The 15,819-nt window shown below is 41.5% G+C and overlaps 1 protein-coding gene across 3 annotated transcripts in view; it reads left to right on the top strand.

Moving 5' to 3' along the window:
• C14H5orf24 (chromosome 14 C5orf24 homolog) overlaps positions 1 to 15,819 on the top strand; it is a 19,949-nt gene extending 4,130 nt beyond the window's left edge. Inside the window, exons 1-3 of one of the 3 annotated variants that reach the window (XM_065849272.2) lie at positions 2,617 to 2,747; positions 11,142 to 11,571; positions 13,435 to 15,819. In XM_065849272.2, coding sequence (XP_065705344.1) covers positions 11,145 to 11,571; positions 13,435 to 13,475 — 468 coding nt within the window. In that variant the 5' untranslated portion in view covers positions 2,617 to 2,747; positions 11,142 to 11,144 and the 3' untranslated portion in view covers positions 13,476 to 15,819. Of the gene's footprint in view, positions 1 to 2,616; positions 2,748 to 11,141 lie in introns of those variants that run through there. The other 2 variants (XM_065849271.2, XM_071814756.1) reach the window with 2 other exon arrangements.

Genomic DNA, 15,819 nt, shown 5'->3' with positions numbered 1-15,819 from the left:
TATACAATGCTAGGCAGGAAGATTTGTTTTCATAATTTTAGCTACAAGGGAAACAACTGTTTTTAAATAAATGACCATTAGTCTGAGTGATTGCCACCCAAACATTGCTTCTCTGAGACTTCTCATCTGAAACAGATTTAAATATTTTTCTTTAGTCAAAATGAGAGACACAAAATTTTCAAGCTGACCAGCATAAGCAGAGGTAAGTTAATTAGTATCTCAAAACTAAGTAGTTCTAGTGCGCTAAGAAATTATTAATAACCTACAGTGGAGCGAGCTTGTGATTCTGAAGTAATTTTATACTTCGGCCATTTTAAGTACAAAGTTCATCTTCACAAGCACGTTGCTCAGAACAATAAATGCTACTGGGCAACTGTTCTGAAACTAACTGCTGAGGAAAGAAAACGTTATGCTTCACGAAAATCCTTAATCTTAACAAAAACCTCCATTTCCTCTGCTTGTACATGTTAACAAGCAAGTGACTTTGTAAAAATTATCAATGCTGATAATTCACAGTGAAAGAGGAGGTTGTGGCAGTTACGGTGCTGAATTCTGGCTTGCTCAGCCAGCTGTACAGCTGAGGGACAGTGAGAGGCTCCCTTGTTGGCAGAAGGAGAAACTTGTGCTTTTAGGCCCTTCCTCTCCTTGAAAATTTGGATCCACCCATGAGAACTCCAGTGAGGAAGAAGGAGAAGAGGACTTTGTGATCCAGATGCAGGAAGGGGCAACATTTCATTGTATCTTCTACCTTATGGGTACTGCTAGTGAGAGCCGCCCTTCAGAGAAGGGGGAAGCAGATTCACAGTCCGAGTAACGGCTGTGCTGCAGGCCCTGGGGACACGCCGCAGACCAATTTGTCTTTTGTTTGTTCCTGTTTTGATTAGCACGGCGTGCAGATGAGGAAACCGGACCCCGTTGCTACCAGATGAATACTTGAGCATAGTGGGCACTGGAGTTGGCTCAGCTGGAGCACGATCCAGGGCAGTCACGCAAACCCGGCACCCTCACCGAGGCTTGTCCAGCTCCAAGGTCAAGCGTTTAGGTCTTGCTTTGCCACCCATAGTCCCCAAACAAACCCGATTCAGGTTTCACAGCTTCTGGGGATGGAACCTGCTGCTGCTTCAAATTACAAGATCACTTCTCTCTATTACCTGACCACTTCTGCATTTTGTTCAGATCATGATTTCTAGCTAAATCAGGAGCCTAAGCCCAGCCTAACTCACATCACCTCAAGACTAAGATACTAAAAGGAAAATAAGATATCAAAGAGGTATCAAACTCTACTGCTTTTGATTGGCAGCAGCTTTCCAACAAGAGCTAAAAAGCAGCAGAAATATGAGGTTTGTAAATAAACTGAATAATTTGATAAATTAAGCTAAATAAACACTGGTTTTCCTGCTGATTTCTTATAATGCAAGTGAAGATTCCTGCATGCATTAGGAAGCACTGGCAAAAAATGAGCCATCGTCTTGGCAGGATGTTTCACAGCAATTTTTGGCCTGAAGAGCTCCAAGTATTATAGAAATGGAATATCACAGGGCTGGAGTACAGCAGCCAGCTCCCCAAACAACAGCAGGAGAGGAAAATATTTAGAAAAAACAGAATTAGCTGTTTTTTTAAAAGCTGCAGGGGTTTTTTTTTGCCTGATCTTTCTTGCTTTTTAAGACCTCATCTGAATAATGCAGAAGAACTTTTTCAGATGTCAATCATGTAGGGACTTATATGTTCATTTAAACCCTGTAAATCGAAGGTGTATATGCTACTGTTTATCAGTAGATCAAGAGTAGTAACAGAGTAACTAAACTCTAGAATGTAGATGGATGAAGTAGGGCAAAATCTTCAGTCATCAACAGTACTTCACTGGAGCAGCTGCTGTAAGACACAAGTGGCTAACGGTGCATGGACTCAGCTCTGAGTTACATTGGAAGTGGCTGCTGTCGTCATTGCCGAGAACTAATCTAATACATCATTTTAATACAGTCCTAAAGCTTGGCTATTCTATAATGGATTGCAATATGTGTACGTTTGAGATGCAGGGTATCATTCTTCTCCATCCAAATTATAGTAGTGGGAACATCCTGAGTTTTCATGAGCATCCCTAAATCCTTTATGGTATTTCAAATATAGAGAACATATTCTACGATGTATTTTACTGTACAAGAAATCAGCGATTTATCCTTCAGAGCCAAATGCAAAGGCAAATGTGGATAATACTCTTCATGAGGTAGAGAAGAACAGGAATGATGGACCAGAGCTGGTCCTGCTGCTCAGCAACTCCTCTGCTCCTGGGCCCTGTCACAGACCTCTGGGACTACGGGGATCGTTTGCCTGTGCTCGAAGCTGCTGCACGCCTGCCTGGCGGCCCTGCCTCATCCTGTGCAGGAAAGCGAGGAGCCGGCCCCACCGCGGCCCTCACCGCGCTGTGTGCGCCTCGCACCTCAGCCCAGACCCGGCCCGGCGCCTTCCCGCCCGCAGGACAAAATGGCGGCGGGTCCCCGGCACTGAGCGCCTGAGAAGCGGGAGGAGCCGCCCGCCGGCCCGGCCCCGCCCCGCGCACGCTCGCCGCGCGTCCCCGCGGCGCGTCCCCGCGGCGCGTCCCCGCTCGGGAGCGCGCCCCCGCCCTCCCGCCCGCGCCCGCCGCAGCGCCGCTCCCTGCAGCCGCCCGGCGGGGTGTGGGGGAGGCGGCCGCTCGCTCCCACCCACCGCCCGCTCTCCCGCCGCCCTGCAAGTCGCCCCGATCTCTTCAGGTAGGTGCAGGCCCGGGGCTGCATCCCCCGGCCCCTTCTCCGCTCGGTGGGAGGCGGCGGGCGGGCAAGATGGAGACGCGGCCGACGGGGGAGGGGAGCAAGCTCCGCTCCCCTCCCCCGCGGGCCGCGTCCTGCCCCGCCGCTGATGGGGGTCCCCGGTCTCCTCACGGGGGGCTCCGCCTGCGAGCCCTTCTGGGGTGCGGGAGCCGGGCCCCGCAGGCGGGGAGCTGCGCCATCGCCACCCCCGTCCCGCTGTGCCCCCCGAGCCGGGCTGTGCCCTGGGCCGGGGGGAGACGGCCGCAGCCTGGGCCGAGCGGGGCTTTGGGCCGGGCACTACTCCGTGCCAGCCGCAGGAGACAGGTGACACACGAGGCCAGCACCCCGCGGTGGACGCTGAGGCGGCAGGACGGGGCTGCGCCGCCCCTTTGTCCCCTCCGCTGGCCCGGGGCCGCTCCAGGTGGAGCTGGGCCCTCCCAGCCCGGCCTGTGCGCGGTGCGCAGGGATCGGGAACTCCCTTCAGCACCCGCCGCTCTGGTGCGTGGGGATAGCGGGTACGCAGGGCTTTTTACTTGGGACATATTTGTATTAGTGTGGGGGGTCTTAATGCCTGCATACAGTCCATGGATGTATTTCCTCGGCGCACCTACGTAATGCCTTCATTCACCTGCATGTCAGGGTACCTGGAGAGCCTCTGCTGTGTTCCTTCTGTGCCTCTTTGCGTTCTGGCATAGTGCATGTGAATGGTGTATATTCTTGTGGATAATTACAGATAGTTTAGTACATACTTTTTTTGTGCATAGCCCTTCTGGAGTAATTAATTAGTGGGTGGTTGCACCTTTAATTTGTATGCATTTCTCTCGGGATATCGCTCTAACAAAAGTAACAGCTATTTTGATCCATATGGTTTTTATTTTTGTAAAATGAAAGAGAAGAACACTCAGTTAATATATTTCTTAAATGATGGATTATTTCTATTTCAATCTTCAGATGCCACAGTTTCTCTTACAACTTCTTTTTTTTTTTTTTTTTCTGTGTGCATATCCTTCAGGTTCTAGATACAACCTTAAACGAAAAAAGTCCTGCATGTTTGTCCATTGACCATTGTTGAATAGATTCAACAAGTGGACTTTGCCTTTCTGTAGTCTAGCACGAGTATGCTGCAGTGGTTGCGTTTGGTGTGTTGACAGATGTCTGGAGCTGTTCGCACTAGTCCTGTGGCAGAGAAACGCACTGTGAAAGTGCACATCAGGAAGGAGATGTTTGATCCATCTCTTAAGCTTCCAAATCATTTTTTTGGAGGATGGTAGGGAAAGAGGAGAGGGGAGTGAGAACACCCACTGAGATGAATGAGCACCTCTCACCTCTCTGAGCTATTGTTCTAGACTACAGCGAGGTCTGTTCCCTGGGGAGAAGAGCAAGTGGGTGAGAACACCCACAGAGATGAATAAGCACCTCCAGCACCTCAAAGCTGATGTTCTAGGCTATGGCAAGGTCTGCTTCTGTTTACCTGGGAATAGCTCCTTGAGGTGAATGGGCAATTTCACGAACACTAATAATCCTTTCTTTATAAAGATCTACCTCTACCTGCTCTGTCATTCATGCACGTATTTGGATTGCCTTGAACTCTGGTAATTACAGAACCACAGAATAATCAGGGTGCAGTTTCACAACCTCGTTGTTCTAAGCCAGTCTGTCTGGCCTGATGACTGCCTTGATTCTGCATTCCCCCATTCCCAGCTATAGGGTTTTTTCCCCAACCTTCATTGCCGTTGCTGTGTTTGGGACTTGTCATACTCTTCATTCAACTCTTCTAAGTCCATTAAGATGTCAAAAATCATTTTTTTTGAGACCTGCTTAGGCTTTTAAGTAACAGGGACCAGGGGGGAGTGAGTCAGTGGCAGCCGTGAGTAATGTGGCTTAGGCAGACCTGGGACCTCAGTCTGTCTCTTTGCTTCTAATGGAAATGTGTGTTTCTGTTCTTCTCTTGTCTCAATGCCAGACAACTGTTACTTTTTCTTTCTTGTTGGATTAGTTTTCACCTGGGTAGGGTCCCTGGTGTTAGTTTGTCCTGCTCTTGCACAACAGTTATTGTTGGCACAAGGAGCAGGAATGCAAGAGGAAAGGGCAAGATTGTCCTGTGTGGAAAAAAATGCAGATTAAGAGTGATTTCTCTTGATTCTGAAAACAAACTGTCAATTGTGTCAGTGTAAGTAGAGGTACATAGTTAATTAAGTTATTGACGTGATCATCCTTAATTTTTGTGAAGCTGTCCTAACCCTTTCAAATGTACCATCATTACATGGTTATATGATCTTAATTTTGAGGTGGGAAGAAGTCAGCTGACGTTCTTGCTGATGGTAGCATCTAGTGAAACTCCACCCTTAGATAGGACTTTTTTGTCTTTTAAGGCTAGAGAGCCTAACAATTAGTTGTTTGTCTGGTTTTGCAATCAAATCATGAATGATCCATGAAAGTCCCCAGTTTACTTGATGCCCTAGCTAGTGCCTGATGATACCTAATCTTTGTGAGAGCAGAGCTGATCTCAGTCTTTAATACAAAGCTGGTGATTGGGCTTTGGAGAGCACTGTTTCTCCAAGAGTGTCTGAGCCAAAAGACTTGAACTCCTGGAGGCACAAGGATGTTGCCAGGTTTCAGTGCTCTGGTGAGGAGCAGTAGTTGCAGCCCCATTGCGAGGGGAGGCTCCCCCTCCGCCTGGCACATCTGGGGAAGAGGAATTTGAAGGGGGTGGGTATATCTGCTCTAAATATCTGTTCCCTTCTGTCATTTAAGAAAATTACCCTGGGTCACCAGGGGAGGGACCGTACTTGTAGGTTGTTATATTGCTTGTGGAAGTCTTAATTTCTTAGTCTTTTTGCACTAGGAATAATTGAGAAAGAAACTGTTTTCAAAATCATAGAATAATTTTGGTTGGACAAGACTCTCAAGATCGAGTCCAACCATTAACCCAACACTGGCACTAAACAATGTCCCTGAGAACCTCATCTAAACACCTTCTAAACATCTCAAGGGATGGTGACTCTGCCACTGGACGGGGTGGCATAAGATAGTGTTCTATCTTCAATTTGCAGTCTCATGTTGTTATGTAGGATCTCTAGTGAGTCACCGCTGTAAAGAAATTGTTGCTCGTATTTTGGCTGGTTTTAATGTATTTTACCTAGTGTCAAATGATGAGGAAAAAATGTATTATGCAATCAGCTGTGGAATGTGCTTTGTAAGCACACTTTGAAGAAAGTGGTTATCCAGCTTAGTAGATCAGATTTCAAGTGCAGGTTCCAGGTGTTACGGTGCATGTTGTGCCACTGACAGGTTTTCGTACTTAGTATTTATTGTGAAAAAAACAGTTTTAAGTTTTAAAAAATTGGGTAAGGCCCTACTTTAGCAAGAACTAATGTGTAGAAAAAGAGCTGGCAATAAAAGGGACACTTGAAAAACATTTAAATTGATATTCATTCTTTTCACCAAGTGACGAAAGTATTTCTCACACCCACTGTCCTAAGAGGGAAAAGCAGAACCAATACCATATCTCCGTTGCAATCTTGAAAGGCAAAATATATGTGCTGGTTAAACTCCCCTTACAAAGCAAATGAGCCCTTTGGTATTCCCTGGGGCCTACAGCCCCTGTGCTGTTGTACGTGGCATAGAGCGTTCTTTATGCAGAGATCTCAAACAGAGCTGGTCCTGTGCTCTACTTCAGCAGTTTTAATTGGTAGAAGTGACGTTCAGAGTACTAGTGCAAGGTACAAGAAATAATGCCTGTAGCTGCTTGTGATTTTAAGGAATATGTCATACAGTTTGTATGTGTTGGATGATTGTGAAAATATACTGCTACAGCCTCCTGCTGCTCCATCAATACTGTCGAAGCTATTGCAAGCTCAGTGATGGAAAACTTCAGAAAAATCAGTGGGTTTTATATATTAACCCTCATTAAAAGCAAAGTAGTCCCTGTTGGTGATAGGAGGTTACCTTTTCTGGTGTTGATAATTTGAAAAGCTGTGATACAGATGTACTTTCAGTTTTGCTCTGATTCAAGTGTGTTTTACCAGAAGTTGAAAGCGCTTGCTGGGTCAGGTCTGTTTTGGTGCTGACCAGGCATAGTTACAGAAAGCAAGCCGGAGGGGTGAGGCCAGAGCAGTTGCCACCTTCTTATGTTGGAACTGATTATTCTGCTTAATGCACAGGTCCGGTACTCAGTATAAAATATTTAATGACCAAGTGTCTGTTCCGACGGGCTTGCGTACTTTCTCTGCTCATCAGAGGTCTTATCTTTTGTACACTGGCAGCTAAATTCTGCCCGTGAAGAAGGCAAAGGGCATGATGTTTGAAATCTAAAGACATGTCACAACCCAAAAAGGTGTTTTTATGTGATGTCATTTGAGTAGTTTGGATCCTAAAATTTTGTGTAGTGAACAGGACATGAATGGGGATATTCTGTGTACTTCAAGCCTAGAGAGAGATGGGTCATACCAGTGACAGCAGCCTTAGCAGTTGCAAGCTAGAACTCTGCAGTGTGCTAACCTGTATTTAGGGACACGAGGATGCACTCTCTCTGTCCAAAACCTGTAATACCACTGGAATTAAACAAGATTTCTTAAGTGTTTTGCTGCATCCGTATTGCCTAAGTAGGGTTTCTGTTTCATCTCCCAGCAGAAGAAAGCAAGCAATACCATGCTTGACTGGGAAATACCAAAATTCGTAATGGCAGCCTCATACATTATGTATTGACTGGTCAGCCTGGCTGCCATCTGAGCAACCCAAAACTTCACACTCACGTGGCCAGCACCAAGGGAGGTTAACTTTGGCGGGTGCTCGGAAGAGTGGCAGTGCAGCTGTGCTTTAAAAGAAGGGGTCCTCACCACGTCCAGAAATCCACAGCAGCAAAGCTCTGCAGGTCCTGGATTGATGATCCTGTTTCTTTCTTTTTTTCTAGCAGTGATGGAGATTCTGCACTGCATTGTGTTGGAAGCTCTAATGCTGCATCTCTTTTTTCCAAACCTAGCTTATCCAGTCATCTCCCTTCCACAGCATTGTAGAAAAATAAATTACCAGATAGGAAAGGATCCATACAGAAAATCCTCTACACCCACTTTCCAGTAAAAGATATTTTTGAGATATTAACTAAATTTCATTACTACAGTGCCTCATCTTGACTACTTTTTTACACAGACACTCAGCCAATCAGTTGAATCAGTTTAAAAACTGGTTTAAGTAAACTGTTGCAAATATCTTTTAGGTATCTATTGACAGGTTTAAAACAAGGAAGTTCTATTTCTCTGGAAACTTTTCTGGCTGGGTTTATTTGAGAGTGCTAGCACACAAAGTTGTGTGTGTTTGGCTATACAATTAGCTAGAGTATGATTTTTAAGTTGGCATAGGTTTGCATTTTATACTGATTCTCATTTATACTGTATCTCCCTGCCAAGAAACCTGCTTCCTCTCTACAGATAGACTCACTGCATTCTTTTATTCCCTGCTGTAATGTGAAGTAAAATTACATTGGAGATGTCCATGGTAGGGTAATTAAGCTCAATTGCAGATTTCCTTTTTTAAATTTTTCACAAAAAGTCTTAAATCAAAAAACACAGAATACAAACTTTGGCTCCTACTTGCAGTTTTCATGGCTTGATGAAAAACGGTGCAGGGAGGAAAAAAACATCCCATTGGCATTCTTCCATCAAGATTGTGGGTTTTTTTAAGCTTCCTTCTCTTGTAAGAAATTTTAAACGGTTCCTGATTTGTATGTTTTTCTTCTTTCATCAGTTCCAGTGCGGTTGCCAGATGGAAGGTAAACTGGCATCAGCCAGGTTTTGTATGTAAAGTTTGTGTTTGTCAGGAGCTCTCAGGGATATTACAGGAGACAAAACACAGGCATATGATGCTGAAGGTCCAACGTTTGCCAGTTACAGCAGGATACAGTCACTGTCTGGGAGTACCTGTGATGGTTCTCCCCATGAAAGATGAATGGTGTCTGTAGGAATAATTCCCCTGACAATAATGAGGAGAAATAGCAGAGAATTAGAATATAACATAGAGAGGAACGAGTCTGGGCGGTCGTTGGTCTCCTGAGAAATCCCAGAGGCCTCCACTGCATTCAGTGCCTTCTCCCTGCTCTGGTGTGTTCCTCAGACACTGAGCAGCTGAACTGATCCTTCTTTGTTGAGCTCAGAGTGGCTTTTTGGGGCCGAAGCCAGTACTCCTGCATTTAAAGTGAGCACTGAGACAAGAATGCTGCTAACCACTCCAAGTGTCCTCTAGTGTATCCACAAACAGTTGAACAGCCTTTCAGAGCCACTGGGCTTTCTCTCTTGGCAGCAAAAGTACATTAGCAGAACCCTTATGTTTGCAATTATATATCATAAAAAATCTCAGGTATTTTTGTGATATTGTGAACCCTATTCTAGTGGGGTTAAAGAAAGGTAACTTTTTTTACTGCTAATAAGCTTAAGCTTCCTTTTTATTGCTGCACAGGAAAGTCTGGCTGGTCTCTTGACCTGTAGCTTACTGCCTTTGTTTTTTTGCAAAGAGCAGGCTTGCTAATTATTCTTAGTTGTTTCATTTATTAATCAAAACCCACAATAACAGTGGTTTCACATTTGTTCCACTATAGCCCATTCCACACACCAGAACTGTAGTACTCAGATAATCTCTGCTAGAACCATGTCATATTTAAACTATATTACTGTAATAATTTCACTATTTGACATAAAACCATATTCATGTATTTGCACAAGAGTAATGCCTACACTGTGATGTGCATTTGACAAGCCAAAGTAAATTTGGTATACAAGAGGAAACGTATCCATTGTAATGAGAAGAAAAGGGCACAGGGATTTACTCCTGGGTAAACAGACTCTCTGCTCTGTGTTTTCTCTCTGTCTGGGAGGAGACATTCATAACTGCCAAATAAATTAAAAAATCAATGGCAGAATTTATATTTGGTTGCTCTAGGTGATATTCCAGAGCTACTGCAGGGAAAATACAATACATCTTCCAGGCCTATGTGCTAGAGCAATTTGCCACAGGAAGAAATAGTTGTTGTCCTAAGCATGACTGCAGGATGCAGAAGTACTTTGATGTGCCAAATATTGATGGGCTTAATCTTGTCTTCAGCATGGCTAAATATTATCTTAAACTGAGTATTTGCATCTCATTGAAGTTGTAGAACCAATATAGTTGATGGGTGAAAATATCATTGTGTTGCTCCTAGAGTGGCTTGCTGGGTTCTTGTAGTATTGCTACATTGTACTATGAAGAAATCTGAGGCAGTATCTGTGCAGTTGGTGTTTAGAAGCATTAATACTAAAAAAGTTTTAGAATACCAGTAGAATTCTTAATTGTTATGATTCCGTGCCAGTACATATGTAGCAGGGATTTGATATATGGATATAAGCATAACCTGTTTACTCAGAAGTAGTTGCTTGTAATCATGACGGTGACCATATGTGGTTTCTAGCAGCTGGATGACAGTTTGTCCATTATTGGAAGCAGGTTCGCCTGCAGTAACATGCAGGTGAGAGTCACCCTGCTGCTGTCCTGAAGATGGGGCTTTGATTCTTGTTTAAAGAAATAAACCTCTGTAAACAGAGCACAGCTCAACTTGGTTTTGTCTAATGAAAAGAGCAGGCTATATAAAACAGCTGTTGACATCAATGTGCCATGTTTGTTTTCCAGAATATTTGGAGATGTGTGATAACATGCATGTCTGTAATGGGAGTTATGGTGTTTTTCACAAAGTTCTTATCTTAGAGTTGGCATTGCCAGCAATTGGTACCTGCTTTTCTGACTAGGACAGCAGTGGCATTTCTGCAGTCTAGCTTCTTGCACTTTGCAATAGACTCATTTTGTACCTCTGCTTTCCCAACTATGGCACCATCATCTTTACTGAATGCCTTACCTGATTCTTTCTTTCACATTAATTGTGACAAGAAATGACAAAACTGACTAGTGTCTTATTAATTTGCTGCAGTTAAGCAAAAAAGAAAAGAAAAAGAAATAAGAAATCTTTAGGAGCCTATATCTGCTAAATTAAGAGAGTGATACCATGTTTTTCCTTGGCTCACAGGTGATAGGCTAATCTTGCAGCTAGAACAGCTAGAATTTAGATGAGATTCTGTTAGAAGGGTTTTGAAATGGTGGTGGGTGAGTGGATACTGATTATCTTGGTTGCTGTAATCTAATCTTCCTTAATTATACCTATCTGAATAATACATAGTTAAAATTGTCATTTTTAAATATGTGTAAAGGTTACTGTGTTTTACAAAAGATAGACAAAGTAGTTTCAACTAATTTTGAGAAACAGAGGTAGCTTTTATCACTTGTGGATTGTTGTAGTATTCTTATATATTGATACATATTTGTCTCTCTTATTTTTGATAGAAAATGATGCACCCAGTTGCCAGCAGCAATCCAGCTTTCTGTGGGACTGGCAAGAGTTCTTGCCTTAACGAAGATAACGTGAGAGCTGCCGATCAGTTTGACTTGTACGCCACACAGCAAAGCAAATACAGCCACGCGGTCAGCCACAAACCGATTGCATGCCAGAGACAAGATGCGTTGAACGAATCGCACTTGCAGACCACAAGTGGCAGAAATATAGAGACAAAAGATGAACTAAAGAAAAAGAAAAACCTCAACCGATCTGGTAAACGTGGAAGGCCATCAGGGACCACCAAATCAGCAGGGTACCGAACCAGCACAGGTCGACCCCTGGGGACCACCAAAGCAGCTGGATTTAAGACAAGTCCAGGCAGACCCTTGGGTACAACTAAAGCAGCAGGATACAAAGTCAGCCCAGGCAGACCTCCAGGTAGCATTAAAGCTCTATCACGGCTTGCAAATCTCAATTATACTTGTGACGGTGCAGCTTTTCCCTATCCTATGGTGCATAACAGAGGAGTACATGCTGCTGGTGAAACTAGTAGCAAAATGAAGCAGCCTAATGAATGAAAGGAGCGAATTAGTAACTCCTTACTAATCCACTTTACTCTGAATTTTGGCATGTTTCTTGCATTTTGTTGTAGTGTTTGCCTAAGTCTGAATTTCTAGATTTTCTTTTTATTCAAATAATGCCATAGCCTACAGGTGCAATTCGGTAACTTTTAAAGCAATGTTGAGGAGGCACTGGTTTAAAGGGGGTTTTCTTGGCTTTAAATCGTAATTTATAAGGAAGTCTGAAGTGATGCGTGTACCTTGGTGTTGATACTTAAATAATGTCCATGTCCCTAGTTTTACATGCAATTTCTGGTAAATCTAGTTGTGTGGTCATGCATTATATAATTAAAGAGGACAGAATTAGCTGGCTATTGGTTCATGATGTGGCCTTTCCCACAGTAAGGAACGTAGCCAGATGAGTTCTTATTTGATAAGAAAAATTGATGAAGCAGCAAGTTACATTTTCCACTTCTGCAAGAGCTCCTACGGACCTCAAGTAGATACTTAAAAAACAAAGAGAGAAACTCAAGCTTTTTTTTTTAAGTGCTGATTTCAGGTGGCTTTTGTTTCTGGAGTTGTAGCAGTAAGACAATTTCAACTAGTGCTCCAAAAATATTTTTGAAAATATTAAAGAAAACTGAGCATTTGTACAACACATTACAGCTTCACAGCACCTTATTAATACAAGCTAATTTGCCTTTAGGTGATAGCTGTTCTTTTAGTTCTGCTGTTACAGGATTCTGCTGTGTAATTTTGAAATGCCTAATAGTACCTATACCAAACCACAAGTAATTCTTTGAAATTTGAAATATTTTATAAGAAATTAAGAACTGGTCATTGTAGTTATGCACTTGGTTAATATTAAACAGTATGTTCTTAAATCTGTAAATAGGTATTTACACTCTTTTTTGCCTTTAAAATCTGTGTTTAGGTGGCGACAGTTTAATAGCTTTTAAAGTATTAATCTATAATGTTTACAAATTAAACTTTTTAAATAGATGCTGTTGCCAAGTTTTCAGACTTAGTTTTGCCAGATATTCCTGGAAATAGAGTTATTTCGTTGTTTGACACTTATACTATATTTAAGTTATGGAAGCTTATATATCTACCAAAGGACACCATTTTCATGATTAATAAAAGCAAACTGTATAGCTGGTGCAAACAGGATGCAGTTTACTGCACTGCCAGACCCCAGATACAAAGTAATTCATCTATGCACACAAGCTGAAAAAAAATGTAGTTGGTTAACTATAAATACCTTTCCTGACTCAAACGAAAACCTTTCCTCCTTCTAAAAGAAATGTTCAATTTTTCAGCTATGTTTAGTGGGGTTTTTTTAAGTGTGAGAGAGTGTGTGTGTGTGTGCAAAATACTTTCCTCTAGACTTCAAAAAATTAGTCCTCAATGTTGCATATTGTTTGTTCTAAATTTGTTTTACTGGAATTAAAGCTTTTTTTTTTTTTGCATCTGAAAGTAAGTTTACATTTAAGTTGTTTCACTTATAACATGGTGTTACGATAAGTCTGTAGCTTCAAATATCTGGTTGGGGGGATATATAGAGTTTGCAGATTTGGGGAAGCAGAAAAATTTGGGTTAATTGAGCTTGCGCTGAATGAGTAATGATGCTGATAATTTTTGTTAACATAAATGCTATTCTGGCCTGCTGTCATTTTGATGAGAACTCTTGATTTCAGTGATGACAACTTAAGAAACAGATGTTTCATACCTTTTTTATCAGGAAAAAAGCAGCAAGCCTTCAGGTGTTCCAGTGATGCCTAACACATATTGAGCTGGACTTTATGCTGTACTTTACAATAGGTGTGTTGAATTGTTTTGGGGGAACTGTGTATGCACTGGCAACTAAGACAATGAACCTCAACGGCTCCTTAGTCGATAGATGAACTAACGGCAGCTAAACTGCTACTAAAAATAGTTTCTTCATGCTGAAGCTATGACATCCAGTTATATGTTCTGTTCCTCAACAAACTTGCAAGTCTGAAATTTAGCAATCTTTCTCAGAACGATGTAACTTCCGACACATGCAAAATGCTAACGTGAGTTAATTCACCCTCAGGATCTGTGTTGTATTGGCTGTTTTTAATCAAATGATTTTTCAAAAAAAGACTGCTTTAAGTTCTTTCCTGAACTCAGCTGGGAAAGCCGTCCTCTTCAGCTGAATGTAGTAACTGCACCTCGCTGCAAGGAACAACACGTGTTGCATGTCACCGCTGTACCTTGGAGAAACTCCACATCTTACCTCCTCCTTGATCCTCTTTGCTCCTGTTTTGTTTCTCACTTTTGCATCTACTCGATGGTGCTGTGCTGTGTATCAGGAGATAATGCAGATGTATTGCCGTTCTGCTAGTATAATGAATTTTGTATTCGAGTATGCTGATGAACTAATGAGATCATCTAAGCAGTTTCTGTTCATTATTGTGTTTATTGATTAGATCAGATGGAATATAATCCCAGAAAACAAACAAACAAACAAAACACAAACAATTAGCGTTGTCAATTGTGAAATGATGAACATAAAGTAGAAAAGTGTTCTGAGAGTCTGTAACGGGCTGCTTGGCACTCTAGTTTTAGTTAGGAGACCAGAAATGCACTGCTGAGCATTTCCTAACTCTGGCTTATTTGATATCTGACTATAGCTTCCTGGTGCCGTGCAGTGAGGGGAAGAAAAAAGAAGTTAAGAGATTCAAAATGAACTAGAAATGGAATTTTCAAATACTTCTGCTTTTCCTATGTATAATCTGCAGAATACATTGTACTTTTTTTCAACACTTTTCTTTCCATGAGAAACACTGAAACAGCATGTTAATGCCTAAACTTTATTAGTACCAATGGGAAAACTGGTCTTTTCCCCCCATAGTATGAAAACATTACTTGCAAGGTAAATTGCTTATTTTATGTATCATAATTCAGCTGTTCATAAACTAGGGTCACTGTTGTGTGTTAACACTGTTTGAAAGATCTACATGTCAGGTTTGTTTTTTAATAATTTCTTTTAATTATCAAGTTTCTAACATCTTATTTATACATAAGTAAAATGTATTAGCTTGCTATTATTCCTTAATGATGCTATACAGTTCACTGTTTAATATACATATAATAACTGCTATTCAGTTTCTGATTAAATTTACTTAAACTTTAAAACCAAATAATTTTTCTATTATAAAGTCTTGCACTGGACGTATTTAAGATGCTAGCACCCTATTTTGGCAGAAAAAAAAAATCAGATACCATCAGAAGTGGCTGACTTTGATATGAAAGGTAGTATTTTTAAAATCAGCAGCTAGCTTTGTCGCTAAAGCAATGTTTTTTATATCTTGGATTTAGTATCAAGAGCCATTAAAGATCTCTGTTCTGAATGAATATATTTTATTTTGTCTGAAAGATCTTAAGAGTTCAGTCAGGACAAAACCAAGCCTTGTCAGTGAAAAGTGATGTGTCTGTGAAAAGAATGACTTGGAACTACAATACACAGAGTACACGGATACAATACAATACACAGATGAGATTTTAACTCCCTCCCCCATTTTTGAAGAGCTTTAAAAGGCAGAGCAATGTGAAGTCATTTGTCCGATGGTTTCATTAGCTGTGACTCTGCTATTCTTTGTTATATGTGTAATAATGTTTCACGCTATCCTTAGAGTTGACAATTAAAACAGTTGATAACAATCATAAATACTTTGAACTGCAGACTTCATTTCTGACCACAGAAGTTTATTCTTCTCTATTTGAATGCATATATTTTAACACTGCTTAAATATATTTATGAATTTAGTAGAGAATAGCCCTTTCTCCTTGTGATTTTTTTTCCAGATAGATAAATCTGTATTCTGAAATTTGAACCACTTTCTGATACTTTAATCTTTCATCATTGGCTTTTCCACAGTTTTACTTTGCAGGAAACAGTAATCTATTAATAAATAACTAGTATCGGCACCCCGTCCTCTGCTGTAAAAAGCCTGATTAGATACTGTGTATGTTTTTATGTCCATGAACTTGAGCTACTCGTGTGCAATTATGTGTATGGGAATGGAGTAGTGTTCATGATCTGTATTTACATCATCATATGGATGTATATTTATTAATAAAGTTAATACTTTAAAACCTA

This window comes from Patagioenas fasciata, chromosome 14 (assembly GCF_037038585.1).
Source record: "Patagioenas fasciata isolate bPatFas1 chromosome 14, bPatFas1.hap1, whole genome shotgun sequence".
Lineage (NCBI taxonomy): Eukaryota > Metazoa > Chordata > Aves > Columbiformes > Columbidae > Patagioenas > Patagioenas fasciata.
The sequence above is the reverse complement of the archived record's forward strand: the minus strand, read 5'-3'. Positions and strand labels throughout refer to the sequence as shown.